This window comes from Coregonus clupeaformis, unplaced genomic scaffold, assembly GCF_020615455.1.
Source record: "Coregonus clupeaformis isolate EN_2021a unplaced genomic scaffold, ASM2061545v1 scaf0261, whole genome shotgun sequence".
Lineage (NCBI taxonomy): Eukaryota > Metazoa > Chordata > Actinopteri > Salmoniformes > Salmonidae > Coregonus > Coregonus clupeaformis.
Window position 1 is genome coordinate 421,644 of NW_025533716.1, and position 26,312 is coordinate 447,955.

The 26,312-nt window shown below is 44.8% G+C and overlaps 1 protein-coding gene across 1 annotated transcript in view; it reads right to left on the bottom strand.

Moving 5' to 3' along the window:
- Window positions 1-633: 633 nt before the first annotated feature.
- The window catches only part of LOC121551904 (lysine-specific demethylase 4C), a 36,873-nt gene continuing 11,194 nt past the window's right edge, over window positions 634-26,312 (bottom strand). Inside the window, exons 5-23 of the mRNA XM_045214469.1 lie at window positions 25,707-25,756; window positions 25,371-25,474; window positions 24,826-24,963; window positions 24,036-24,226; window positions 23,536-23,759; window positions 22,757-22,854; window positions 22,477-22,593; window positions 20,007-22,277; window positions 19,213-19,306; window positions 17,269-17,444; window positions 16,856-17,108; window positions 10,238-10,314; window positions 9,996-10,051; window positions 8,855-8,963; window positions 5,428-5,628; window positions 4,802-4,972; window positions 4,509-4,628; window positions 2,785-2,877; window positions 634-1,069 (exon numbers count right to left, since the gene is read on the bottom strand). Of these exons, the coding sequence (XP_045070404.1) occupies window positions 902-1,069; window positions 2,785-2,877; window positions 4,509-4,628; window positions 4,802-4,972; window positions 5,428-5,628; window positions 8,855-8,963; window positions 9,996-10,051; window positions 10,238-10,314; window positions 16,856-17,108; window positions 17,269-17,444; window positions 19,213-19,306; window positions 20,007-22,277; window positions 22,477-22,593; window positions 22,757-22,854; window positions 23,536-23,759; window positions 24,036-24,226; window positions 24,826-24,963; window positions 25,371-25,474; window positions 25,707-25,756 (4,711 nt within the window). The 3' untranslated portion in view covers window positions 634-901. The remainder of the gene's footprint in view (window positions 1,070-2,784; window positions 2,878-4,508; window positions 4,629-4,801; window positions 4,973-5,427; window positions 5,629-8,854; window positions 8,964-9,995; window positions 10,052-10,237; window positions 10,315-16,855; window positions 17,109-17,268; window positions 17,445-19,212; window positions 19,307-20,006; window positions 22,278-22,476; window positions 22,594-22,756; window positions 22,855-23,535; window positions 23,760-24,035; window positions 24,227-24,825; window positions 24,964-25,370; window positions 25,475-25,706; window positions 25,757-26,312) is intronic.

Consider the following 26,312-nt stretch of genomic DNA (forward strand, 5'->3'; position numbering starts at 1 on the left):
TTGCGTTCGCCCTTTCCAGTCTTTTCAGGTCAGTGCGAAATGAAGGATGAAGGAAAGGAGACGGAAGATACGAGGAAACGAGGAGAGGAAGCCGTTTGAGAGTATGGAGACGCGGCCGAGAGCCAGTAGCAGAAGACAGCTAAACATGCGGAGGGAAAACACTGGGACGGTGTCCCAAATGGCACCCTGTAAGTACACTACTTTAACCAGGGCCCTGGTCAAAAGTAGTACTATATCTATCTATCTATCTATCTATCTATCTATCTATCTATATACACATACATATATATATATACATATATATATATATATATATATATATATATATATATATATATATATATATATATACATATATATACATATATATATATATATACATATACATATATACATATATACATATACATATATACATATATACATATATACATATATACATATATACATATACACATATATAGGGAATAGGGAGCCGTTTGGGATGTACCCTGGGACTGGGGAACGAAGACACTAGGAAGAGCAAAGTGCATTAATATTCAAAAAAATCATCAGATAGACAGCAGATTCCAAAACGCTTCTGTATTTTAGGCTTATTTAGAAAAAAAAGCTCAGTTTGTAATATACAAAGAAAACCTTTGTGTTTGTCATTTATTTCAAAAAACGTGATCAGGTGACAAAGTTGTTTTGTTTTTGAATTCCCTGACTTCTGTGAAAGCGCTAGGCAACCACCACAACCCATGATAATCTTTCTTCAGGACAATACAGTCCAATCAAAATTCTCCTCTGCCCAGCCCTCTTCTCCTACACACACACACAAACCTTTACATCCCACACACACACACACACACACGTCAGTGCATTCATTTTTCACCCCTCCATCTATCTCTCCACCCCTCCATCATGTCCCTTTAGGGCTGCGGGACTCCCATGTGCTCTTGGTGGCGGTAAGGAGGCCTGGGAGGGCCACATAGTCATTCTGGAAACGGGAGTTGGGCGTTCTCTGTCTCTTCCTCTCTCCCTGGGTGGTGAAGAAGGCGTCCTGGAAACGCATGCTGGATGCTGTCGACTGGAGAGAGACGAGAGGGGGGAGAAAAGGAGGTAAACATACAGGTACATGTGTGGTACATAGTCAGTCTAGTAGTATAGTGTGGTACATAGTCAGTCTAGTAGTATAGTGTGGTACATAGTCAGTCTAGTAGTATAGTGTGGTACATAGTCAGTCTAGTAGTATAGTGTGGTACATAGTCAGTCTAGTAGTATAGTGTGGTACATAGTCAGTCTAGTAGTATAGTGTGGTACATAGTCAGTCTAGTAGTATAGTGTGGTACATAGAGTCAGTCTAGTAGTATAGTGTGGTACATAGTCTAGTAGTATAGTGTGGTACATAGTCAAGTAGTATAGTGTGGTACATAGTCTAGTAGTATAGTGTGGTACATAGTCAGTCTAGTAGTATAGTGTGGTACATAGTCAGTCTAGTAGTATAGTGTGGTACATAGTCAGTCTAGTAGTATAGTGTGGTACATAGTCAGTCTAGTAGTATAGTGTGGTACATAGTCAGTCTAGTAGTATAGTGTGGTACATAGTCAGTCTAGTAGTATAGTGTGGTACATAGTCTAGTAGTATAGTGTGGTACATAGTCAAGTAGTATAGTGTGGTACATAGTCTAGTAGTATAGTGTGGTACATAGTCAGTCTAGTAGTATAGTGTGGTACATAGTCAGTCTAGTAGTATAGTGTGGTACATAGTCAGTCTAGTAGTATAGTGTGGTACATAGTCAGTCTAGTAGTATAGTGTGGTACATAGTCAGTCTAGTAGTATAGTGTGGTACATAGTCAGTCTAGTAGTATAGTGTGGTACACAGAGTCAGTCTAGTAGTATAGTGTGGTACATAGTCAGTCTAGTAGTATAGTGTGGTACATAGTCAGTCTAGTAGTATAGTGTGGTACATAGAGTCAGTCTAGTAGTATAGTGTGGTACATAGTCAGTCTAGTAGTATAGTGTGGTACATAGAGTCAGTCTAGTAGTATAGTGTGGTACATAGTCAGTCTAGTAGTATAGTGTGGTACATAGTCAGTCTAGTAGTATAGTGTGGTACATAGTCAGTCTAGTAGTATAGTGTGGTACATAGTCAGTCTAGTAGTATAGTGTGGTACATAGTCAGTCTAGTAGTATAGTGTGGTACATAGTCAGTCTAGTAGTATAGTGTGGTACATAGTCAGTCTAGTAGTATAGTGTGGTACATAGTCAGTCTAGTAGTATAGTGTGGTACACAGAGTCAGTCTAGTCTAGTAGTGTAGTATAGTATGTAAAAAGGGCTTTCTAAATAAAATTTGATTGATTGATTGCCCCCGTGCTCAAAGCGAGGTCCATACAGAAATGGTTTGTCGAGATCGGTAATGTAAGAACTTGACTGGCTTACAGAGCCCTGACCTCAACCCCATCGAACACCTTTGGGATGAATTGGAACGCCGACTGCGAGCCAGGCCTAATCGCCCAACATCAGTGCCCGACCTCACTAATGCTCGTGGCTGAATGGAAGCAAGTCCCCTGCAGCAATGTTCCAACATCTAGTGGAAAGCCTTCCCAGAAGAGTGGAGGCTGTTATAGCAGCAAAGGGGGGACCAACTCCATATTAATGGTCATGATTTTGGAATGAGATGTTCGACGAGCAGGTGTCCACATACTTTTGGTCATGTAGTGTATAATAGCATCATATCACTATAAACCATACACGACCACACACACACACGCCAGTACATGTTTAGAGAGTACAGTACTTACGAGTCGCCCTTTCACCTTTTTGGGAAGGTCTTCATCCAGAGTATAGACGTCCTCTCTCTTAGCTAACACCTGGGAACCATCCTCAAACTCCACCTGGGAAAGAACACACACACGTTCCCTTATTCATTTTCATCAATTTATTCTGTTGATATTATATAATTCAGTTATATTAAATTAATCTATTTCTGTCCATAAATGTGATATAGGCCTACACGCTCTTCCTCATGGTTAGATAACATATTCTTTATTTAATATCTGACCACTACTTAATACTGTGTGAAATGTTACTATCAAAGCTATTAAACGTTATTAAACCTCCTGTCTATCCATCTACCTATCAAAGTTATTAAACATGATTAAACCTCCTGTCTATCCATCTACCTATCAAAGTTATTAAACCTCCTGTCTATCCATCTACCTATCAAAGTTATTAAACCTCCTGTCTATCCATCTACCTATCAAAGTTATTAAACCTCCTGTCTATCCATCTACCTATCAAAGTTATTAAACCTCCTGTCTATCCATCTACCTATCAAAGTTATTAAACCTCCTGTCTATCCATCTACCTATCAAAGTTATTAAACGTTATTAAACCTCCTGTCTATCCATCTACCTATCAAAGTTATTAAACCTCCTGTCTATCCATCTACCTATCAAAGTTATTAAACGTTATTAAACCTCCTGTCTATCCATCTACCTATCAAAGTTATTAAACGTTATTAAACCTCCTGTCTATCCATCTACCTATCAAAGTTATTAAACCTCCTGTCTATCCATCTACCTATCAAAGTTATTAAACGTTATTAAACCTCCTGTCTATCCATCTACCCATCAAAGTTATTAAAGTGACCATTTCCCCATTATAAACCCTCCCATCTGGCGTCATTGAGCAGTACCTGCATCAGAGGCGGTTTAGGCGTACCTTAACCTACCTTTCTCCACCTTAACGTGTGGATCAAGTTATTTTTCCCATTAACACTTTTCTAAACCATCGTCCATCTACAGTAACTGTCGTCACAGAGCAGCACCATGCGTCAGAGACAGTTGTGCAACATAACACACGTTCCCACGGAGACAGAACAAACTAAATAGAGACTTAAGTGGTTGCTCCACCATCTTGACTTGGTGAATATTTCAGCATGTTTAAATAATGCAGATTATCACAACCTCATTCTCCTCCTCATCGTCGTCGCTCTACCTCTCACGCTCCCTCTCTTTACCTCTCACGCGTGCTCTCTCTTTACCCCTCTCTACCCCTCCCTCTCTCCATCGCTCTCTCCATCTGCTTTCTCCATCCTCTCTTTACCAGTCTCTCCATGTATTTCTCCCCCTCCCTCATCTCTCTCTCCATAGAACTTAGAGACTGGTTAAAGTCATTGAGTCCAGGGTATTAAAGATGGCAAAGTTGAGTGAGTTCAGTTTACTGCAGTGTTTCCTGTCTTGGTCCTGGACTGACACCTGTATGTAACGGCTGCAGGCTTCAAAGGGCAGTGAGTGAGTTTGTCACGAAAGGATGTTCAAGTCAAATAAGTGTGTGTGTGTGTGTATGTGTGTGTGTCCAGGATATGTGTGTGTGTCTGATGTGTGTGTGCCTGTGTCTCTGCTGTGTGTGTATGTGGTGTGCGTGAGTGAGTGAGTGTTTACCTGCGTATGTCTGTGGTGTGTGTGTGTGTGTGTGTGTCTGCATTTGTTTGCGTGTCTCTGTGGTGTGTGTGTGTGTTTACCTGGTACATATACGAGGTGTTGGATCCCAGGTATTTGGCTCCATAGAAGAGTCCATCAGGCCATTTCACCTGGACAGCCTCCCCTACTTCAGGAGGACCAAGACGGGCACAGTCCCTGCTCTGAGAGGACAGGAGAGAAGAGCTCAGTGGTGTGTGAGTCCCTCCTCACCTCTATATCCTCTGGGTAGGGATGTGTGTGTGTGTGTGTGTGAGTCCCTCCTCACCTCTATATCCCCTGGGTAGGGATGTGTGTGTGTGTGTGTGTGTGTGTGTGTGTGTGTGTCCCTCCTCACCACTATGTCCTCTGGGTAGGTGTCGTTGCTGAAGGATCCGTCATCAAACATGACCTCATAGAAGGTCTGGGAGGTCACCTGAGTGACCTTTGAACTGTAGTACCTCAGGTTCTTGTGTTTGGAGATGACGGTCTGACCCAGTACGATGTCCTTCTGAAACGCTGCACGCTGCTGAGAGAGAGAGATGGAGGGATGGAGAGAGAGGGGGGGAGTAGGGAGGAGGGAGAGAGAGGGGGGGAGTAGGGGGGAGGGAGAGAGAGGGGGGGAGTAGGGGGGAGGGAGAGAGAGATATCACTGTCTGGCTGAAGATAAAAGACCGGAGTGTGTCACCAGTAGAAAGTTCTACGGTAACCAAGCCTCAAAGTTCTACGGTAACCAAGCCTCAAAGTTGATGTTGGGAAAAGACAAATAAAGTCAGTTTGTAAAGAAAATGGACCTGTTCAGAGGGGTTGAGATGGACAGGATGGATGTGTAGTTGTCTTATGCAAGCGTGTGTGTGTATGTCTACTTGGTGTGTGTGTGTGTGTGTGTCTGAGTGTGTCTGTGTCTATGCTTCCGTGTGTGTGTGTGTGTGTGTTACCTCCAGTGGGGGGAGGGACAGAAGCGGAGCCGCTCTGAGTACTCACAGCAGACGAGCTCCGTGATTGATGCCTGTGGCAGGTGATTGACACCACGTAGGGCCAATCGTCCGGCTCCATGGTGACCCCGGCGGCGTGGGCACAGGTAACGTGGAAGGAGGTGGGACATCGCCCGCACGAACACTGGATACATGCCCCTCCCCCGCCCTGGCCACGCCTCACACACCGCTTACGGCAGTAGATGCACTTCTACACAGAGAGACACACGTTATAAACCAATGTACAGACATCCCCTCCCCCACCTGACTATAATCACCTCAGACTCTCCTCCAGAGAATCAACTCAACTGACTATAATCACCTCAGACTCTCCTCCAGAGAATCAACTCAACTGACTATAATCACCTCAGACTCTTCTCCAGAGAATCAACTCAACTGACTATAATCACCTCAGACTCTTCTCCAGAGAATCAACTCAACTTACTATAATCACCTCAGACTCTTCTCCAGAGAATCAACTCAACTGACTATAAATCACCTCACTCTCCTCCAGAGAATCAACTCAACTGACTATAATCACCTCAGACTCTCCTCCAGAGAATCAACTCAACTGACTATAATCACCTCAGACTCTTCTCCAGAGAATCAACTCAACTGACTATAATCACCTCACTCTCCTCCAGAGAATCAACTCAACTGACTATAATCACCTCAGACTCTCCTCCAGAGAATCAACTCAACTGACTATAATCACCTCAGACTCTTCTCCAGAGAATCAACTCAACTGAATTCACTAAGCTAATGCATATGGAAATAAAACATGTTCATCTAAACTAAATGTCTCTATAGAGCAGGAGATGACCACACCCCCTTACAGATGTAACCCTATAGTTAGTTAACATAGAAGACTGTAAGCATCAGCCAACATATTTCACTCTATAGTTAAGATGAAAGACAAAGCATCAGAATCAACTCAACTGATATAATAATAATAATAATAATAATATGCCATTTAGCAGACGCTTTTATCCAAAGCGACTTACAGTCATGTGTGCATACATTTTTACGTATGGGTGGTCCCGGGGATCGAACCCACTACCCTGGCGTTACAAGCGCCGTGCTCTACCAGCTGAGCTACAGAGGACCATATACAGTGAGGGAAAAAAGTATTTGATCCCCTGCTGATTTTGTACGTTTGCCCACTGACAAAGACATGATCAGTCTATAATTTTAATGGTAGGTTTATTTGAACAGTGAGAGACAGAATAACAACAAAGAAATCCAGAAAAACGCATGTCAAAAATGTTATGAATTAATTTGCATTTTAAATGAGGGAAATAAGTATTTGACCCCTCTGCAAAACATGACTTAGTACTTGGTGGCAAAACCCTTGTTGGCAATCACAGAGGTCAGACGTTTCTTGTAGTTGGCCACCAGGTTTGCACACATCTCAGGAGGGATTTTGTCCCACTCCTCTTTGCAGATCTTCTCCAAGTCATTAAGGTTTCGAGCCTGACGTTTGGCAACTCGAACCTTCAGCTCCCTCCACAGATTTTCTATGAGATTAAGGTCTGGAGACTGGCTAGGCCACTCCTTGACCTTAATGTGCTTCTTCTTGAGCCACTCCTTTGTTGCCTTGGCCGTGTGTTTTGGGTCATTGTCATGCTGGAATACCCATCCACGACCCATTTTCAATGCCCTGGCTGAGGGAAGGAGGTTCTTACCCAAGATTTGACGGTACATGGCGCCGTCCATTGTCCCTTTGATGCGGTGAAGTTGTCCTGTCCCCTTAGCAGAAAAACACCCCCAAAGCTTAATGTTTCCACCTCCATGTTTGACGATGGGGATGGTGTTCTTGGGGTCATAGGCACCATTCCTCCTCCTCCAAACACGGCGAGTTGAGTTGATGCCAAAGAGCTCAATTTTGGTCTCATCTGACCACAACACTTTCACCGAGTTCTCCTCTGAATCATTCAGATGTTCATTGGCAAACTTCAGACGGGCCTGTATATGTGCTTTTTTGAACAGGGGGACCTTGCGGGCGCTGCAGGATTTCAGTCCTTCACGGCGTAGTGTGTTACCAATTGTTTTCTTGGTGACTATGGTCCCAGCTGCCTTGAGATCATTGACAAGATCCTCCCGTGTAGTTCTGGGCTGATTCTTCACCATTCTCATGATCATTGCAACTCCACGAGGTGAGATCTTGCATGGAGCCCCAGGCCAATGAGGATTGACAGTTATTTTGTGTTTCTTCCATTTGCGAATAATCGCACCAGCTGTTGTCACCTTCTCACCAAGCTGCTTGGCGATGGTCTTGTAGCCCATTCCAGCCTTGTGTAGGTCTACAATCTTGTCCCTGACATCCTTGGAGAGCTCTTTGGTCTTGGCCATGGTGGAGAGTTTGGAATCTGATTGATTGATTGCTTCTGTGGACAGGTGTCTTTTATACAGGTAACAAACTGAGATTAGGAGCACTCCCTTTAAGAGTGTGCTCCTAATCTCAGCTCGTTACCTGTATAAAAGACACCTGGGAGCCAGAAATCTTTCTGATTGAGAGGGGGTCAAATACTTATTTCCCTCATTAAAATGCAAATCAATATTTAACATTTTTGACATGCGTTTTTTCTGGATTTTTTTGTTGTTATTCTTTCTCTCACTGTTCAAATAAACCTACCATTAAAATTATAGACTGATCATGTCTTTGTCAGTGGGCAAACGTACAAAATCAGCAGGGGATCAAATACTTTTTTCCCTCACTGTACAGTCACTGAAGCTCATTTAAGTAACATGTATATGCCAATTTGAACGTTCATATAATAATATAATAATATGCCATTTAGCAGATGCTTTTATCCAAAGCGACTTACAGTCATGCGTGCATAATTTTTTTTTTTTGTGTATGGGTGGTCCCGGGGATCGAACCCACTACCTTGGCGTTACAAGCGCCGTGCTCTACCAGCTGAGCTACAGAGGACCACATGTATACCTAGCTAGTGTTTCTACACAGCTGGAGATCAACACATTCCATTACAGATTTAAACCCCATCATTAGCTTCCAGTAAGCATCATAGTGCTACATATGTAACCCTATAAATCATTAGCTTGAATAGCATCAGTGATTATTGCATCACATCACTACTGATGAACACACCATAGCTCCATATGCAGTGTTTCCCCTATATTCATTTAGCAGGGGGCGGGGGCGATGGGTCCAGAATGAGTGAACGAACGACTGCAGGGACAGAGAGAGAGGTGACAGCGCCACCCTCAGCCCCTCCCAACTCATCACTGAAAACACACGGTGTCCTCAATCACTCACAGACGCAGACACATGCACACCCATTCTCTCTCGCACAGGAGTTCATGATCCAGTGTTGATTGGGGGCACATTGTTAATTACCACTGAACACTATTAATTAGACTATTCCACTAGGACCTGGGGATTCCTGTGTGTGCGCACGTGTGTGTGTCCTCACCAGTTTGTATCTCTGCATGGGTATCCTGCTGGTATCAATGGGACTCCTCCTGACTTCATCACTGAACCAGACCTCTGGCAGAGCTACTGCACACATTACATGGGCCCACCTACACACACACACACAGACACACACACACACAGACACACACAGACACACACACACAGACACACACACACACACACACTTTAAATATTTGATCCCAAAATCACATTACAGTCAAGGATTGAAATGTCAACGGTCACAGATAGAAAAAGTACCAAAAGTGTCTAAAAAAAGACAGTCAGTCCTTTACCGCATTAACGACACAAATACAGTTCTTTACCGCATTAACGACACAAAGACGGTCCTTTACCGCATTAACGACACAAAGACAGTTCTTTACCGCATTAACGACACAAAGACAGTCCTTTACCCGCATTAACGACACAAAGACAGTCCTTTACCGCATTAACGACACAAAGACAGTCCTTTACCGCATTAACGACACAAGACAGTCCTTTACCGCATTAACGACAAAGACGGTCCTTTACCGCATTAACGACAAAAGACGGTCCTTTACCGCATTAACGACAAAGACGGTCCTTTACCGCATTAACGACACAAAGACGGTCCTTTACCGCATTAACGACAAAGACAGTCCTTTACCGCATTAACGACACAAAGACAGTCCTTTACCGCATTAACGACACAAAGACAGTCCTTTACCGCATTAACGACACAAAGACAGTCCTTTACCGCATCAACGACACAAAGACAGTCCTTTACCGCATCAACGTCAAAGACAGTCCTTTACCGCATCAACGACACAAAGACAGTCCTTTACCACATTAACAACAAAGACAGTCCTTTACCGCATTAACGACAAAGACAGTCCTTTACCGCATTAACAACACAAACACAGTCAGACCTTTACCGCATTAACGACACAAACACAGTCAGACCTTTACCGCATTAACAACACAAAGACAAATCTACTGATCAACTAATGGGTCATTCATAATAACTAAATGGGTCATTCATGATAACTAAATGGGTCATTCATAATAACTGATGGGTCATTCATAATAACTGATGGGTCATTCATAATAACTGATGGGTCATTCATAATAACTGATGGGTCATTCATAATTGTCCTTACTTGTCATCTGTAGTTTTCTTCAGAGCTCCTCCTCTCAGATTACACAGACAACACTCCTGAGAAAGAGAGAGAGGAGAGAGAGAGAAAGAGGGAGGTTACATCCATCCATCCATCCATCCATCCATCCATCCTTTCAACCATCTTCTATAAATCATAAATAAAAATGTTCATAGTCATAATAGACTAATCAAATCAACAACATCTATTAAAGTGATAAGAAACAAATCTGATTGGCTACTTACAGCCGTGAAGGTTCCGTCCACACAGCGATCACATGACCAGTCCTTGCTGACATCATCAGCAGTGACGCCATAGCAACCTAGCGGTGACGATACAGGAAGAATAATAAAAACACAGAATTTAACCACACAACATCCCATCACAACAGATCCTATATCATCTAATATAGGCTACATGGGGAAGGCCACATGGTCAATCAGAGGAAATAGCCACAGCTAAAACTAAAACACATGAAGACTAAGATTGTTTCATCTTGGAAGGCAGAAGATTTTCAACATTTTAGAAGAATGTTTGTGCACCACTGCCAGAAAGAGAACGTTCCATATCCACTACAACACAGACAGAGAACGTTCCATATCCACTACAAAACAGACAGAACGTTCCATATCCACTAGAAAACAGACAGAACGTTCCATATCCACTAGAAAACAGACAGAACGTTCCATATCCACTACAAAACAGACAGAACGTTCCATATCCACTACAAAACAGACAGAACGTTCCATATCCACTAGAAAACAGACAGAACGTTCCATATCCACTACAAAACAGACAGAACGTTCCATATCCACTAGAAAACAGACAGAACGTTCCATATCCACTAGAAAACAGACAGAACGTTCCATATCCACTACAAAACAGACAGAACGTTCCATATCCACTAGAAAACAGACAGAACGTTCCATATCCACTACAAAACAGACAGAACGTTCCATATCCACTAGAAAACAGACAGAACGTTCCATATCCACTAGAAAACAGACAAAGAGAACGTTCCATATCCACTAGAAAACAGACAGAACGTTCCATATCCACTACAAAACAGACAGAACGTTCCATATCCACTACAAAACAGACAGAACGTTCCATATCCACTAGAAAACAGACAAAGAGAACGTTCCATATCCACTAGAAAACAGACAGAACGTTCCATATCCACTACAAAACTGACAGAACGTTCCATATCCACTAGAAAACAGACAAAGAGAACGTTCCATATCCACTAGAAAACAGTCAAAGAGAACGTTCCATATCCACTAGAACACAGACAGAACGTTCCATATCCACTACAAAACAGACAGAACGTTCCATATCCACTACAAAACAGACAGAACGTTCCATATCCACTACAAAACAGACAGAACGTTCCATATCCACTACAAAACAGACAGAACGTTCCATATCCACTAGAAAACAGACAGAACGTTCCATATCCACTACAAAACAGACAGAAAGAGAACGTTCCATATCCACTAGAAAACAGACAGAACGTTCCATATCCACTACAAAACAGACAGAACGTTCCATATCCACTAGAAAACAGACAGAACGTTCCATATCCACTAGAAAACAGACAGAACGTTCCATATCCACTAGAAAACAGACAGAACGTTCCATATCCACTACAAAACAGACAGAACATTCCATATCCACTAGAAAACAGACAGAACGTTCCATATCCACTAGAAAACAGACAGAGACGTTCCATATCCACTAGAAAACAGACAGAACGTTCCATATCCACTAGAAAAACAGACAGAACGTTCCATATCCACTACAAAACAGACAGAACATTCCATATCCACTAGAAAACAGACAGAACGTTCCATATCCACTAGAAAACAGACAGAACGTTCCATATCCACTACAAAACAGACAGAACGTTCCATATCCACTAGAAAACAGACAGAACGTTCCATATCCACTACAAAACAGACAGAACGTTCCATATCCACTACAAAACAGACAGAACGTTCCATATCCACTACAAAACAGACAGAACGTTCCATATCCACTAGAAAACAGACAGAACGTTCCATATCCACTACAAAACAGACAGAACGTTCCATATCCACTAGAAAACAGACAGAACGTTCCATATCCACTAGAAAACAGACAGAACGTTCCATATCCACTACAAAACAGACAGAACGTTCCATATCCACTACAAAACAGACAGAACGTTCCATATCCACTAGAAAACAGACAGAACGTTCCATATCCACTAGAAAACAGACAGAACGTTCCATATCCACTACAAAACAGACAGAACGTTCCATATCCACTACAAAACAGACAGAACGTTCCATATCCACTAGAAAACAGACAGAACGTTCCATATCCACTAGAAAACAGACAGAACGTTCCATATCCACTACAAAACAGACAGAACGTTCCATATCCACTACGAAAACAGACAGAACGTTCCATATCCACTAGAAAACAGACAGAACGTTTCCATATCCACTACAAAACAGACAGAGAACGTTCCATATCCACTAGAAAAACAGACAGAACGTTCCATATCCACTAGAAAACAGACAGAACGTTCCATATCCACTACAAAACAGACAGAACGTTCCATATCCACTAGAAAACAGACAGAACGTTCCATATCCACTAGAAAAACAGACAGAACGTTCCATATCCACTACAAAACAGACAGAGAACGTTCCATATCCACTACAAAACAGACAGAACGTTCCATATCCACTACAAAACAGACAGAACGTTCCATATCCACTAGAAAACAGACAGAACGTTCCATATCCACTAGAAAACAGACAGAACGTTCCATATCCACTAGAAAACAGACAGAACGTTCCATATCCACTACAAAACAGACAGAACGTTCCATATCCACTACAAAACAGACAGAAAGAGAACGTTCCATATCCACTAGAAAACAGACAGAACGTTCCATATCCACTACAAAACAGACAGAACGTTCCATATCCACTACAAAACAGACAGAACGTTCCATATCCACTACAAAACAGACAGAACGTTCCATATCCACTAGAAAACAGACAGAACGTTCCATATCCACTACAAAACAGACAGAACGTTCCATATCCACTACAAAACAGACAGAACGTTCCATATCCACTACAAAACAGACAGAACGTTCCATATCCACTAGAAAACAGACAGAACGTTCCATATCCACTACAAAACAGACAGAACGTTCCATATCCACTAGAAAACAGACAGAACGTTCCATATCCACTACAAAACAGACAGAGAACATTCCATATCCACTACAAAACAGACAGAACGTTCCATATCCACTACAAAACAGACAGAACGTTCCATATCCACTACAAAACAGACAGAACGTTCCATATCCACTAGAAAACAGACAGAACGTTCCATATCCACTACAAAACAGACAGAACGTTCCATATCCACTACAAAACAGACAGAAAGAGAACGTTCCATATCCACTAGAAAACAGACAGAACGTTCCATATCCACTACAAAACAGACAGAACGTTCCATATCCACTACAAAACAGACAGAACGTTCCATATCCACTAGAAAACAGACAGAACGTTCCATATCCACTAGAAAACAGACAGAACATTCCATATCCACTAGAAAACAGACAGAACGTTCCATATCCACTACAAAACAGACAGAAGAACGTTCCATATCCACTAGAAAACAGACAGAACGTTCCATATCCACTACAAAACAGACAGAACGTTCCATATCCACTACAAAACAGACAGAGAACGTTCCATATCCACTACAAAACAGACAGAACGTTCCATATCCACTAAAAAACAGACAGAACGTTCCATATCCACTACAAAACAGACAGAGAGAACGTTCCATATCCACTACGAAAACAGACAGAACGTTCCATATCCACTAGCAAAACAGACAGAACGTTCCATATCCACTACAAAAACAGACAGAACGTTCCATATCCACTAGAAAACAGACAGAACGTTCCATATCCACTAGAAAAACAGACAGAACGTTCCATATCCACTAGAAAACAGACAGAACGTTCCATATCCACTACAAAACAGACAGAACGTTCCATATCCACTAGAAAACAGACAGAACGTTCCATATCCACTACAAAACAGACAGAACGTTCCATATCCACTACAAAACAGACAGAGAACGTTCCATATCCACTAGAAAACAGACAGAACGTTCCATATCCACTACAAAACAGACAGAACGTTCCATATCCACTACAAAACAGACAGAACGTTCCATATCCACTAGAAAACAGACAGAACGTTCCATATCCACTACAAAACAGACAGAACATTCCATATCCACTAGAAAACAGACAGAACGTTCCATATCCACTACAAAACAGACAGAAAGAGAACGTTCCATATCCACTAGAAAACAGACAGAACGTTCCATATCCACTACAAAACAGACAGAACGTTCCATATCCACTACAAAACAGACAGAACGTTCCATATCCACTAGAAAACAGACAGAACGTTCCATATCCACTACAAAACAGACAGAACGTTCCATATCCACTAGAAAACAGACAGAACGTTCCATATCCACTACAAAACAGACAGAACGTTCCATATCCACTACAAAACAGACAGAACGTTCCATATCCACTAGAAAACAGACAGAACGTTCCATATCCACTAGAAAACAGACAGAACGTTCCATATCCACTACAAAACAGACAGAAAGAGAACGTTCCATATCCACTACAAAACAGACAGAACGTTCCATATCCACTACAAAACAGACAGAACGTTCCATATCCACTACAAAACAGACAGAAAGAGAACGTTCCATATCCACTACAAAACAGACAGAACGTTCCATATCCACTACAAAACAGACAGAACGTTCCATATCCACTACAAAACAGACAGAACGTTCCATATCCACTACAAAACAGACAGAACGTTCCATATCCACTAGAAAACAGACAGAACGTTCCATATCCACTACAAAACAGACAGAAAGAGAACGTTCCATATCCACTAGAAAACAGACAGAACGTTCCATATCCACTAGAAAACAGACAGAACGTTCCATATCCACTAGAAAACAGACAGAACGTTCCATATCCACTAGAAAACAGACAGAACGTTCCATATCCACTACAAAACAGACAGAACGTTCCATATCCACTAGAAAACAGACAGAACGTTCCATATCCACTACAAAACAGACAGAACGTTCCATATCCACTAGAAAACAGACAGAAAGAGAACGTTCCATATCCACTACAAAACAGACAGAACGTTCCATATCCACTAGAAAACAGACAGAACGTTCCATATCCACTAGAACAGACAGAACATTCCATATCCACTAGAAAACAGACAGAACGTTCCATATCCACTAGAAAACAGACAGAACGTTCCATATCCACTAGAAAACAGACAGAACGTTCCATATCCACTACAAAACAGACAGAACGTTCCATATCCACTAGAAAACAGACAGAACGTTCCATATCCACTAGAAAACAGACAGAACGTTCCATATCCACTAGAAAACAGACAGAACGTTCCATATCCACTACAAAACAGACAGAACGTTCCATATCCACTACAAAACAGACAGAACGTTCCATATCCACTACAAAACAGACAGAACATTCCATATCCACTAGAAAACAGACAGAACGTTCCATATCCACTACAAAACAGACTGGGTGTGTAACAGTGTAACGTTCTGGCACACAGACACACTAGGAGAAATCACACACATACAGTTAGTGAAACCACATTTTCCATCTCTATTGTAGTTCCCAGTCATGCTGAAAGAGTGGTTGATAGCATGCAGAGGAGAGGTGGCATGTGTATAGAGATATCTTAGCCCGGTCCCTACCACTCCATCTATCTACAGCATGACACGATGGATCAGCATCACTCACTAACTGGCTATGCTAATCAGCCTGTGGTACTGATGGTATGGAGACAGGACACTGACGGTACGGAGACAGGACACTGACGGTACAGGGACACTGGCGGTACGGGGACAGGACACTGGCGGTACGGGGACAGGACACTGGCGGTACGGGGACAGGACACTGGCGGTACGGGGACAGGACACTGGCGGTACGGGGACAGGACACTGGCGGTACGGGGACAGGACACTGGCGGTACGGGGACAGGACACTGGCGGTACGGGGACAGGACACTGGCGGTACGGGGACAGGACACTGGCGGTACGGGGACAGGACACTGGCGGTACGGGGACAGGACACTGGCGGTACGGGGACAGGACACTGACGGTACGGGGACAGGACACTGACGGTACGGGGACAGGACACTGACGGTATGGGGACAGGACACTGATGGTACGGGGACAGGACATGAAAGTGTGTCTGTGTGTTTTCCCTTCTCCAAATCATCTGCTATTCATCATCAAACCAAAACAGACAGTTAGACTCCTTTCAAAAGGTTCAAATAACAGACAGGAAGACACATCATACCATATTTATCCTGTGTCTCTGTGTGTGTGTGTGTGTGTGTGTGTGTGTGTGTGTGGTATTGGCAAGGAGAGTTGTACAGGATGTGTGTAGTAAGACGAGAAGATTCACCCTCAGCTGACGAGAGAAACACAACTAATGAGAGAGAGAGAGAGAGAGAAAGCGAGAGAGAAAAAGCGAGAGAGAGAGAGAGAGAGAGAGAGAGAGAGAGAGAGAGAGAGAGAGAGAAGCAAGAGAGAGAGAGAGAGAGAGAGAGAACTAACCACAACCTCTCAGAGAGCACACACACACACACACACACACAGGCTTTGTACTCAGTGAACTTTTTCCACCAGAGTTGGGAACATGAAGCACGCAACCTTCCCTCCACACCCCTCCCTCCCTCCCTACTCACTAGCATGGACCTGTAGACAGCATCCCTGACAGGTGAGCAGTGGGCTGGTGCCATCCTCCTGCAGCAGGGCGTTGGTGGGGGTCGGGGGACACGTCTGCTCCCTGTAGCTGAAACACATCTCTGGCAGCAGGGGCTTGCTCCTCCTCAGAGCCTCTGCTCCTCCTCTAGACCTGGAGGTAGTGGGGGAGGGAGGGGAGGAGGAAGGGAGAGGGGAGGAGGGGACGGGCTTGAGGTCGTCAGCTCTGTCCTCAGGCTGGGGGGAGAGAAGAGGAAGAGATTAGAAGGAGAGTTTCAGATAGTAATATGTCTCTGTGCTTGAGGGTTGATGACAGTCGCGTGGCTGTCGATGGTTGTAGGAGTAGACTCAAAAACGGTTGGTGAAACTAGTCGCCTTCTACACTGTGTCTGTGTACCTGGTAGTAGGGCATGAACAGTGTGCAGACAGCACAGTGGGGCAACATCGTTGCTGCGTTGGCGTTGTACTCTCTCTCCGCCGTGAAGTAACACTTCCTGTTCTGCCACAAGAAGAGGAGGGGCTTAGCCCACGGCTCAGCCTCCTGCTCCTCCGTCAAACACGCCTCCGGGGGTTCTGGGTAAAGAATAAAACAGACTGATCTGGGACTGAGTTAAAAGAAACTTGACTGTTGAACTAGACTAACAGGAAACTTGATGCTGATGCTTTTAGTAACAGTTTACATTTTTAGTCATTTAGCAGACACTCTTATCCAGAGAGACTTACAGGAGCAATTAGGGTTAGTTGCCTTGCTCAAGGACATATTTTTCACCTAGTCGGCTGGGGGATTCAAACCAGCGACCTTTCGGTTACTGGCCCAACGCTCTTAACCGCCAGGCTACCTGCCGCCCCTGTTAACTGTTGTTTACTGTTGTGGGTCCTACTAATGATCCAAAACAACCTCAAAATACTGTAGTCACTGTATCACAACCCAAAACAGCCATCACTGTAGTTTTGGGTCGTTTGTGGTAGTCATTCTGGGTCGTTTGTGGTAGTCATTTTGGGTCGTTTGTGGTAGTCATTTTGTGTCGTTTGTGGTAGTCATTTTGTGTCGTTTGTGGTAGTCATTTTGTGTCGTTTGTGGTAGTCATTTTGTGTCGTTTGTGGTAGTCATTCTGGGTTGTTTGTGGTAGTCATTCTGGGTCGTTTGTTGTAGCTGTTTTGGGTAGTTTATGGTAGTTAGTAGTAGTAGCGGTTTTGGTAGTTTGAGGACGTTTTGGGTAGTTCAGGGGTTGTTTTGGGTAGCTGTTTTGAGTAGTTTAAGGTAGCTATTTTGAGTCGTTTTTGGTAGCTGTTTTGGGTAGTTTGGGTTAGCTGAAATTATTTGACTAAATGTTGTTTGTTTTATTCGTGCCCATAGTCATTGTATGTAATCATTACAGTTTATCACGTTTGTATGGGACTTCAGGCAGTCTTTGAAAATAAGAATTTGTCTTTAACGGACTTGCCTGGTTAAATAATAATAATAATAATAATAATAATAATAAAATATGCCATTTAGCAGACGCTTTTATCCAAAGCGACTTACAGTCATGTGTGCATACATTTTTACGTATGGGTGGTCCCGGGGAACGAACCCACTACCCTGGCGTTACAAGCGCCGTGCTCTACCAATTGAGCTACATAATAAACATTTTCAATGGAATAACGGGGAATGTTGGGTTTTGTTTTAATATTACAGGTTGGGTTTGGTTTGGTTTGTTTGGGGCGGCTTAATATTGTAATCTGATTTATGTATGATGCTTACTCTATATAACAACCTATTTCAAAAACCGTATATGTCCAATAAAAATATTTTAAAAACATTGTCAACGGACACAGTCAATAAAAAGTCTGTTTGTCTTATCATTCTGAGGCTAAGCTCAACGGTAAACCTACCATCATCTCAAACTGTGTGTGTACGTTCATGTCTGTCTGTCTGTGTGTGTGTGTGCGTGTGTGTGTGTGTGTGTGTGTGTGTGTGTGCGTTCATGTGTGTGTGTGTGTGTACGTTCATGTGTGTGTGTGTGTGTGTGTACGTTCATGTCTGTGTGTGTGTGTGTGTGTGTGTGTGTGTGTGTGTGTGTGTCTGTGTGTGTGTGTGTACGTTCATGTGTGTGTGTGTGTGTGTGTGTGTGTGTGTGTGTGTGTGTGTGTGTACGTTCATGTCTGTGTGTGTGTGTGTGTGTGTACGTTCATGTGTGTGTGTGTGTGTGTGTGTGTGTGTGTCTGTGTGTCTGTGTGTGTGTGTCTGTGTGTGTATGTCTGTGTGTACGTTCATGTCTGTGTGTGTGTGTGTGTGTGTGTGTGTGTGTCTGTGTGTGTGTGTGTGTGTGTGTGTGTGTGTGTGTGTGTGTGTGCCTACCGTCATCGCTGACAGCCTGTTTGACAGCAGCGGGCGCGGCCTGCACGGTGGGCTTCCTCAGAGGGTGACGCCAGCTCTTACTGGTTCTCTTCCCGTTGGAGCAGCAGGGTGCTGGGAAAGATAAGGGGTCAAATGTCATTGGTGTGTGTGTGTGGAGCAGCTGGGTACTGGGAGAGAACAGGGGTCAGGGGTCAGACTGAGGGTTCAAAGGTGTCCCCCCCCGAAATGGCACTATTCCATAGTGTACTAAATTGACTAGGGTCCATAGTGTACTAAATTGACTAGGGACCATAGCGCACTAAATTGACTAGGGTCCATAGTGCACTAAATTGACTAGGGTCCATAGTGCACTAAATTGACTAGGGTCCATAGCGCACTAAATTGACTAGGGTCCATAGCGCACTAAATTGACTAGGGTCCATAGTGCACTAAATTGACTAGGATCCATAGTGCACTAAATTGACTAGGGTCCATAGTGCACTAAATTGACTAGGGTCCATAGCGCACTAAATTGACTAGGGTCCATAGTGCACTAAATTGACTAGGGTCCATAGTGCACTAAATTGATTAGGGTCCATAGTGCTGTTTTGACAGGGGCCCATAAGGTTCTGGTCAAAAATCAGTCTTTGTTTAAAGAACATGGTTTTTGAAAAGACAATCAAAAGGGATTGGAATAGGTGTGTGTGTATGTGTGTTATCGTATGTGTGTGTGTGTGTGTTATTGTATGTGTGTTATCGTATGTGTGTGTGTGTGTGTGTTATCGTGTGTGTGTGTGTGTGTGTGTGTGCGTTATCGTGTGTGTCTCAGCAGCCATACGCACAGTGCAAACCTCTCCAGGTTCCAGCCCCGAGTCCCCACACTCAAAGTCGCTCAAATCATTATCATCGTCTTCCTCCACTTCTTCCTCCTCTTCCTCTGCCTCTCCTTCCGACGACTCACTACTACTCTCCTCCCTCGTGCTGCTCTGCCCCTCTTCCTCCGAATCCCCCTCTTCCATTTCTGACACCCCCTCCTCCTCTCCTTCCACAAGTCTCTCCTCCAAGGGCGATTCAGGAGGGTCTGGTTCTAGACCCCCCTCGGCCTCCCTCTCCACCCCCAGTTCCCTGCACAGAGCCAGGGCTTCCGCTGCCTCCACCTCCCCTCTCTGGAGCTCAAAGTCTCCACAGAGACCCAGGGGCTCCCCGACACCGGCCGAACCCAGAGAGGTGGACTCCAGCTGGGCCCAGGTGAGAGGCCCATCCCCCTGTCCCTCTAGGTCCTGGTCGTCCGTCTCAGTGTCGTGATCGAGGTCTGTGACCTCTTTGCACTGCGGCTCAGTCCACATGGTGTAGGGCAGTGCATCGTGGGTATAATCAGCAGGGAGCTCCGGGTGGTGGAGGCTCTCGATGAGCACCGCAGGACTCTGGGAGTTGAGGTTCTTCCAGATGCCGTCTGAGAAAGGTTTGGGCTCCAGGTAGAGGCTTTGGGAACTACAAACAGAGTCCATGTTTCGAGAACTACAAATGGAATCCACGTTTTGGGAACTACAAATGGATTCCATGTTTCTGGAACCAGAAATAGAATCCACGTTTCGTGAACTACAAATGGATTCCACGTTTCGTGAACTACAAATGGATTCCACGTTTCGTGAACTACAAATGGATTCCACGTTTCGTGAACTACAAATGGATTCCACGTTTCGTGAACTACAAACGACATCCATGTTGGAGTGTGGAGTTTCGTTGTTGTTGTTTTGGTGTTGTAGTGTTGCTGAATGTTCATTTAAAACACTCAGCTCAGAAGAGTGGGCCAACGTATTGTTATAAGTCAAACTGGTGCTAGCTAGATATATACCCGTAGCACTGGAGTCTCTAAATACTTTGTCTCTTTGAGATGATCCTTCCGAGTTGGAATCCATGGATACTGCTGCTGTTGCGGTTGCCTTGGAGGACCTGTGTTTCTGGGTTTGCTGCGTTTGCAGTAGCGTAACGTCACAGAGCATGTGGTCGCTAGCATGGGCCTCCGCTGAGGTTGGGCTACAGTGGTTCTCGATGGTCAGCACTGCCTCAGACAACGTCTGGATTGGCAGTGCTTCTAGATGGGAAGCGGCGGTGGTCATTTTAAGCAGAGGGGCGTCCATTTTGGGTTGAGCATCGCTAGCTGCATTAGCCGCTAACTGTAACTCCAGCTCTGGTCTACGGTGGTGGTCTTCGGTAGGACCGGAGTGCCGAGAGGGTGCCATTTTGTGCTCAGAGGCGGCCATTTTGGGCCGAGCGTCGCTAGCTGCATTAGCCACGTAAGCCGCTAACTGTAAATCCAGCTCTGGTCTATGGTGGTCTTCAGTAGAACCTAAGCACCAGTCGCTGTAAAGTGCTAACGGTCTAAAATCCTCTTCCTTCGACTTCTTTGACGCCAACTCCACCTCGCACACCTCGTCCGTTAACGTTTCTGTTTCTGACGAGAGGGTGGTGGGCGTCTCGCGTTGGAGCACTGGAGCGAGGACCGGGTGACTGTCCGGTAAATCCGGTAACGTTAGAGAACCACCATGTCGGGCAGTCGAGGAGGAGGACCTCTGACCTTTGACCTGGACGTGACCTCCGCTGACGGCGAGGGTGAGGGATGGCATCTCCTGGGTGAGAACGGGGGGAAGTGGGGGACAGAGCCTCACCTCTCCAGACAGTTCGGGGGTGAGGAGAGGCATGTCTACCCTGCCGTTCCTCTGGAGGAGAGGAGGGGAACAGTTTTCAACGGGGGTGCAGTTGTGGGTACTACACCTTGGAAAGGGGGGAGAGGTGTCAACGGGGGAACAGTTTTGTAAACTACACCTTGGAGGGGAAGGGTTTTGTACGGGGGCACAGTTCTGTTCACTACACCTGAACGAGTTAGATGGACCAGAGCTGGAGCTAACGCATCCTTTGGGCACAGAGTCAGTATTAGTGTAAATGCCATTATAAAGTGCAGGCGTTCTGCTTCCAGAGTTGTGACTGCTGTGCGTCGTAGTGGTAGCAGTAGAGTTGTTAGCATCAACCGCAGTACCTTGACATGTCTCCATTTTATACTCCGTGCTCGGGGTTCGGATCAGGGGCTAGAGACGACTTCTCTACATAAGAAGAGCTTGGTTGAAAAGCTCCAGGGCCACAGGCTGAGTCCGTACACCCCTGAGCCCCAGTCGGGCGCACCGTTCCGGGGGAAGGTAATCGGGTCCGTAGGGAGTCTGGAGAGGGGTGGACGTCCATAGAGCAGTCCCGAGGGGCCAGTCCCAGTGGAGTAGATTCTATGCATACTGACATAAAGGGTCCTCCTGGGGTTTCTGTTCTTTCTGATCGGGCAGGTGTAGGGGCAGCCTCGGACCTCTGATGGGGTCCTTTAATGACCTCTGTGAACTCTGACCCCGAGGGGTCCTGTGGGGGGTTAGTGGGATGCAGATGGGGTGAGGGGTGAGTCCCTACCCCTGTCCCTTGTTCTGTGGTGTCCATTGAGGCAGGGGAGGGAGAGGGGTCAGGGGTGAGAGAGGGAGAGGGGAGAGAAGAGAAGTCGGGGGTGAGAGGGGGAGAAGGGCTAGATGAGGGGACGTAGAGGTTCAGGAGGACAGGGGAAGGCCAACCGGTCACTCTCCACTTCCATCCTGTTGACTTTCACCACACACATCTGCCGGCAAGGACCTGTGGAACAGAGACAACAACATACAACAGTTAAGAGAGTGTGTGGAAAATCCACTCTTAGATAAAAAAAAACTTTGAGATAGTCAAAAAAACTAAAAACAACATTTGAATGATAAAATAAAATCGGTCTACAAGGGCCCGTATCCAGAAGATATTACAGAAGAAAAAGGCTTTGGGCCATTTGTATCTAGTCTCTTACTCATAGAATTAGGAATTACACAATACTAGAATGGACATGAACCTGGATAAAGGTAAAGGTCAGCCATTTTGGTCAGGGAGTTGGTCAACCATGGTTAGCCAGTGCTGTAATAAGACATGGTGTCGAATAATGCATTTGAAGACTGTTCCTGCACTGTATGTTTGTTAGCTAGCTAGCCAGACAATTTATTTATGGACTATATTTTAGGTTGACATGAATTCTATTGCACAATTTCTGATATCTCATGCCTTAGTTTTATTTTCCGGCATAAGTATCAGAATTGTGCCTCTACTGCCATTCATTCCAATTAGACTGGTTTGGATTTCTCCCTGACCAATATGGCTGCCATTTTCACCCCATTCTGGAACATTGAGGGTTTAAGACATAGCCCTTCTACTAATTTAATAGGGAGCTCTATGCTCTTTCCACCAATCAATCAATAGATAAATCATTCAGAATCAATCAATCAACTAATCTCTTACCAGGTAGCCGGAGTGTATTCTCAGTCTGATCCTCTCCCTCTCCTTCTTCCTCCTCCTCCTCCTCCTCCTCCTCCTCTACCACGGCCCTGCAGCCTCTCCGGATCTTGGGAGCCAGGGTGCCCCCCAGGCCTCTCCTCCTACCCAGGACAGAGCACCCTTCCAGGGCTACAGGCTCCTCGCTGGTCCTCAGGCGCTTGGATCTGGTCTGTGGGTGTGGGAGGCTGCTGTAAGGGGTCCAAATGGAGAAACGTTCGCATCTCTTTGACATGCCACTTTTTTTATTCATAACAATTCTAAAAAATAAAAAAAATCTGCAATGTTCAGCACATTCAGTAAGTTCACACACACTTCCACACCCCTCCTCCCTCCCACACCCCTCCTCCCTCCCACACCCCTCCTCCCTTCCACACCCCTCCTCCGTCCCACACCCCTTCCACACCCTCCTCCTCCCACCCTCCCTCCCTCCCTCCACACCCCTCCTCCCTCCCACACCCCCATACCTCTTCCCAGGAGTCTTGACCCGGCTGCGCTGTAGCCAGTTCTGCAGCTCAGGGGTGGTGGCGGGCGTGGCTCGGGTGTGGTCCAGAGGACCGGAGTCTTTCCCCAGCTTCCATACGGCATAGCGGTCCGGTTGGAACCACTTCACGAAGGGATCCATACTGATTTTCACCATGTCTTTACTGCATGTACACTAGGGTGGAGGGGAGAGGGGAGTTGGCATACTATTTAGCGTGGAACCTCTACACAAAGGGATTCATACTGATCTTCACCATGTCCCTACTACACTAGAGAGGAGAGTTAGGATCCAGACTAGCATACTATTTAGTGTACAGTAACCATACTACACCATGTCCTTACTGCACTAGGGAGGAGGGGAAAAGGGAGGTTAGGAGGGGTCCTATAAACCACACTGTTAATGTCCTTACTGCATGTATACTTCAGAGGGGAGGAGGAGGAAGTGTTTGGCTGTGTCCTAATATGGACACTAGTATACTATTAAGTGTGTGCAGGTGAAGTAGAATTGCTAGCTTGTTAGCGGTGCAGCTAGTAGCTTCCGTTGTGCAAGCGACGTCACCCGCCCCTGAGACCCAGAAGTACTCCCCCCCAGAGGTACTGACCATAGTTCTGGAGGGGTCCCTGGTTCCAGGCCAAGGTGGTACTCCTCCCCCAGAGGTACTGACCATAGTTCTGGAGGGGTCCCTGGTTCCAGGCCAAGGTGGAAGTGCGGGAAATACACAACAGAAATATTTCGGAGTAAACAGCGCTGTGTTTTCTTCAGGACATCTTTACCTGAGTGGCCACCTTGCCGTAGTCGATCCATCGGACACTAGCGAAGTTGGTAGACTCGGCACAGTTGAAGCCGTGGTTGAAGCCAGCGTGGTAACCATAGGGGAAGGTTATCATAAACTCCCCTGCCTCCTGGGTGATCTGGAGAGAGGGGGAGGAGGGAGTTATTGAGGAGAAAACCACTGGCAAATTTCCTTTAGCAATTCTATCCATTTGTCCCATTGAGATCCCTTGAAAGAAAAGAGAAAACGGCCACATTACTTTGAAGACAGGATCACTTGTGTTTGTCTAGCTAACGTATCAGCCTGCATCAGACATACACAACCTCTCTCCTAAGACCAGGTCAAGGAGTGAACTGCAACACCATATACAACCAGTCAATACATAAACACAATGAACTGAAGTGAAGACCTGTTGTAATGTTTGTAAAGACGACTAAAAGTGAGGTTTGTGATCGTGTAGAAGAGTGTGTTCTCTCACTATGGTAACGGTAGCTAAGATGAAATGGTTTAAAAAGTGGCAGTTAGAAACTTGTCAAGTTTTCCTACCTTGTCGAAGGGGATGCTGTACTTCTTCAGGATGGAGGGGGAGATCAGGGTCATCTTGTGACGGAGAAAAGCCTCACACCCTTTAAACCCGTTGTGGAAGAAACCTGAAAACACACACACAGAACGTGGAGAGACTGTTAAGACAGATTGACAGAGTAAACACACTGCTATTGGTACAAGAACTTATATCTATCCTCTTAAGGCCGCGTTTACACAGCCAGCCCAATTATTGGCTAAATAACTATTAAAAATCGGCAAAAGATCAGAATTGGGCTGCCTGCGTAAACGCAGCCTAAGTGTTCTACTTTCAAGTTAAACTTTGACTATAAATATTACCTGTAGCCAGTCTCTCTAGCCTCTTCCCGTGCTCAGGGGGGATGGCATACCTGGAGACAGAGACAGCGTTTATACTGTTAATATACCTGGAGACAGAGACAGCGTTTATACTGTTAATATACCTGGAGACAGAGACAGCGTTTATACTGTTAATATACCTGGAGACAGAGACAGCGTTTATACTGTTAATATACCTGGAGACAGAGACAGCGTTTATACTGTTAATATACCTGGAGACAGAGACAGCGTTTATACTGTTAATATACCTGGAGACAGAGACAGCGTTTATACTGTTAATATACCTGGAGACAGAGACAGCGTTTATACTGTTAATATACCTGGAGACAGAGACAGCGTTTATACTGTTAATATACCTGGAGACAGAGACAGCGTTTATACTGTTAATATACCTGGAGACAGAGACAGCGTTTATACTGTTAATATACCTGGAGACAGAGACAGCGTTTATACTGTTAATATACCTGGAGACAGAGACAGCGTTTATACTGTTAATATACCTGGAGACAGAGACAGCGTTTATACTGTTAATATACCTGTAGACAGAGACAGCGTTTATACTGTTAATATACCTGTAGACAGAGACAG